At 39.3% G+C, this 3,330-nt stretch overlaps 1 protein-coding gene across 2 annotated transcripts in view; it reads left to right on the top strand.

Annotated features, from left to right (window-relative positions):
- Nucleotides 1-2,304, top strand: part of LOC107082592 (deoxyribodipyrimidine photo-lyase-like) — a 12,085-nt gene extending 9,781 nt beyond the window's left edge. For both annotated transcript variants that reach the window (XM_015371360.1, XM_015371361.1), the window contains exons 9-10: nucleotides 1,693-1,852; nucleotides 1,942-2,304. In XM_015371360.1, the coding sequence (XP_015226846.1) occupies nucleotides 1,693-1,852; nucleotides 1,942-2,090 (309 nt within the window). In that variant the 3' untranslated portion in view covers nucleotides 2,091-2,304. The remainder of the gene's footprint in view (nucleotides 1-1,692; nucleotides 1,853-1,941) is intronic.
- The last annotated feature ends 1,026 nt before the right edge of the window (nucleotides 2,305-3,330 follow it).

Here is a 3,330-nt window from a genome sequence, read left to right as displayed (position 1 = left end):
ATGCGTGGAAAAAAACAACAAATACACCTGCCTCAGCCACTCTTTCATCATCTCCTCATCCATCCAGCCCTTTTCATTTGCCTTAATAACGACTCCAGCTGGAAAAGTCTCTTTAGGAAAAGTCTTTCTCTTAAAAATCACCACAGGCGGCAGTTTCTGTCCATTTGTGTGCAGCCAATTCACGCCCACACTTCCCCCTTTAACGTTCTCATGGCGTCTCAACAACGTCCGCAGGATCAACACACATAGGACGCGCCGCACATTTTGAGGGAAAAAAAGACATTTATATGTGCCTTATAGTCGCGATATTCAAATCTGATTATGATTAGAATAAGTGTGCAAATTCAGTTTCCTTAACACGATTTTAACTTGTAAAAAAACTTTTTTTTTTTTATTCATTCTGAGGGTTTGGCAGCCTTTATGTTTACATGTAAACAAAAACCCTACATTTTGCAAGGTACCGCTTCCTCCATTTGCCATCCAGTTCTAATAATTTTTTAATCGCTATTTTTATCATGTAAATGGAGGAAGAAAAGACAAATATCTGCTTCAAAAGATATAATGAAAAGAACCAGAGCTGATGTCGAAATAATCTGAATCGGTTTCCATCTGTTATTGATCCCCTTTCTGCAGAAATCACACTATGTTTCATTTAAATATTGCAAGTTCATTTAACTGTTAAGATGGTAATTAAAATTAAAAAAAATGAAGATGGGGTTTATTTACCGTAAATTCCGGACTATAAGCCGCTACTTTTTTTCCCCGCTGTTTGAACACTGCGGCCTATAATACAGTGCGACTAATACATGTTTTTTTTCTCAATGCGTGGAGCCGTGTGAAAACATCCAGCATCACCGGCGGGTTTCGAAAGGCTGGGCTGCTGCGGGATGAAGAGGACCGTGAGAGCGACAAGGATGAGACTGAAGTCAGTGACGGCATCCTGAAGCTGTTCCATTCAGACACCGAGGAAGAGGACTTTGAGGGTTTTAGTGCGCAGGAGGAAGAAGAAAGTGATTGACTTTTCCTGGTCGGCTGCAATGTTCTGTGCGTTGTTCAATTAAAAGTACCGGTATATGCGGCGTTATTTGCGTGTTACCGACACATACGTATATTTAAATGTGTTACAGGTAGTTTAAAAGAAAAAAGCATTCATAATATGTACCGCATTTGTTTGTTTTATCATACGGATTAAATCAAACGTTAAAAAAATGCTGACGTGTAATATCTTTATTTGTAAATATCTCATACAACGTGGGAAACGGGTTAAAATCCAGTGCGGCTTTGTTTCTAAAATTAGACTTGTAATCAGGTGCGCTCTATAGTCCGGAATTTACGGTATTATTTTTATTTAAAAAAACATTTGCTTTAAGATTTTGTGGACCTCTTAATACTTTAAAATTAGACGTCTATTTTTCGGGTCTCATGGGGTCTGATGACAAATCCGTGCCACACTTTTCAGATTATTTTTCATGTAATGAAAGTATGGTCTTATTTTTAACTCCAATGAGAAGCGTTGACGTTAGTTGTAGAATATGAGGGAAAGTTTAATTATTTCACATTAAACAGAGAATTAACTGGATGCTTTTAGCAGCAATGATGATGATTAGAGTAAAACTATCAAAGAGTTTCCTTCCACTTTCTTAGACAGTTTGAATTATTTAAATCCAAGTTTAACGCCTGTTTGCCCTTCAGTACCAGATGGTAACGGAGGGGAAGATGCACGGCTTCCTGAGGATGTACTGGGCCAAGAAGATCCTGGAATGGACCCGCTCACCAGAGGAGGCGCTGTCCATCGCTCTCTACCTCAACGACCGCTACGAGCTGGACGGTCAGGACCCAAACGGCTTCGTAGGTAAGGAACCAAGACGCCGCTGCCCATCAGATCCTCGGTTTGCTCTTTTCTCACCTCAGTCCTTCCTCCGCTGGGTTTCCGTCCTGTAGGTTGCATGTGGTCCATCTGCGGCATCCACGACCAGGGCTGGGCTGAGAGAGCGGTTTTTGGAAAAATCCGCTACATGAACTACAAAGGCTGCCTTCGGAAGTTCGACGTAGCTCGGTTTGAGAGGAAGTACCGTCCCAAAACGGCCTGAAAGCCTGGCCTGCTTGGAAGGACGTAGAGGAAGTGTTTGATGAGCTGCATCTCCGGCATTTTACCTCAGGGAGCTTGTCTTTCTTTTTAACCGTAGATGTTTGTCTCTGATATATTCAGTATATGTTATGTTGGGACCTTTTCTTCTCTCTAATCGACGACAACCTGGGAACGGTTTTGCAGGATGGTTTTTATATATTCATTTTGGATGTTTCAGAAACGTGTTGCTGAGTCCTCTTCTAACCCATTGTTACAGCACTCCTGTTTTTGTTGTTTTTATACCCGAGTTCTACAGATTTTAGGATTGTGTTTTCAATAAATGGATCAAACGGATTATTTTGGTTGTTTTTCTGTTCACTTTCAAGATTCTGACTGTAAATGATGCAGTTCCACAGGTAGACGCATTATATCCTGCTGCTCCTTTATTCCAGAATTAAACCCCTCTTGCATTTAAAGCAGCATAAATGTGTTTTAACATGTTAAAACCACGACCGATTGAAAATTAAATTTAATTATTATTAATGTTTATTAATGTAATGAAAGGAAGAAGTGCTCCTCCAAGCTCACACCGACGTGGGGCTGTGCGTCTATATAAGGAAGTGAATGTCAGCCCAGTTATAGAGGGGGGGGCTGTCATTCAGCAAACGTAATTAAAACATCAACCTCTCCACTTCCACCCAGTCTGCTCTTAGCAGAGAATAAACTTTAAAAAGAAATGCATGGAATTTTTCTTTCAGACTCTAATCTGGTTTTATTGGATGTCTGTTTAAACCTGAGGAGCTTTAAGGTCTAATTTGGACCAACGGAAAATGTTGCCTACCTGACAAATTAAAGGCTCTTTCTGTGTTCGATGTTGTGATACCTGTGAACATTTTCAGTCAACAGGCTTCATGTAACAAGACTTTCACTCTATTGTTCCTGAAAATGTTTCCAACCCATCCTATCCTTCTTCAAATCAGACAAAATTAGTGTCAAACATTTGTGCTACGTTTGTGCAGCAAAAATTTTCGTTTGTGCCTCTAACATTTTTTTACAGTTTAAAATTATATAATCATAGGTTAGCAACTTATAATTTAGTTTCAGAATGAACAACTTCACTCAGGTCTAAAACATCTGGTTTTTAAAGGCTTCTGTTAAATATTAGAACATTATATATTCTAATGTTATGCCAAATTATGATTCCCATCAGTTGTAAGCTGTAATTGGTGGTGAAACAATTAAGTCAATGAAGTATAAATATA

Source organism: Cyprinodon variegatus, unplaced genomic scaffold (genome assembly GCF_000732505.1).
Source record: "Cyprinodon variegatus isolate N-32 unplaced genomic scaffold, C_variegatus-1.0 Scaffold57, whole genome shotgun sequence".
In the NCBI taxonomy this organism is placed as follows: domain Eukaryota; kingdom Metazoa; phylum Chordata; class Actinopteri; order Cyprinodontiformes; family Cyprinodontidae; genus Cyprinodon; species Cyprinodon variegatus.
Note: the sequence above shows the minus strand (reverse complement) of the source record. Positions and strands in the feature narration are given on the sequence as shown.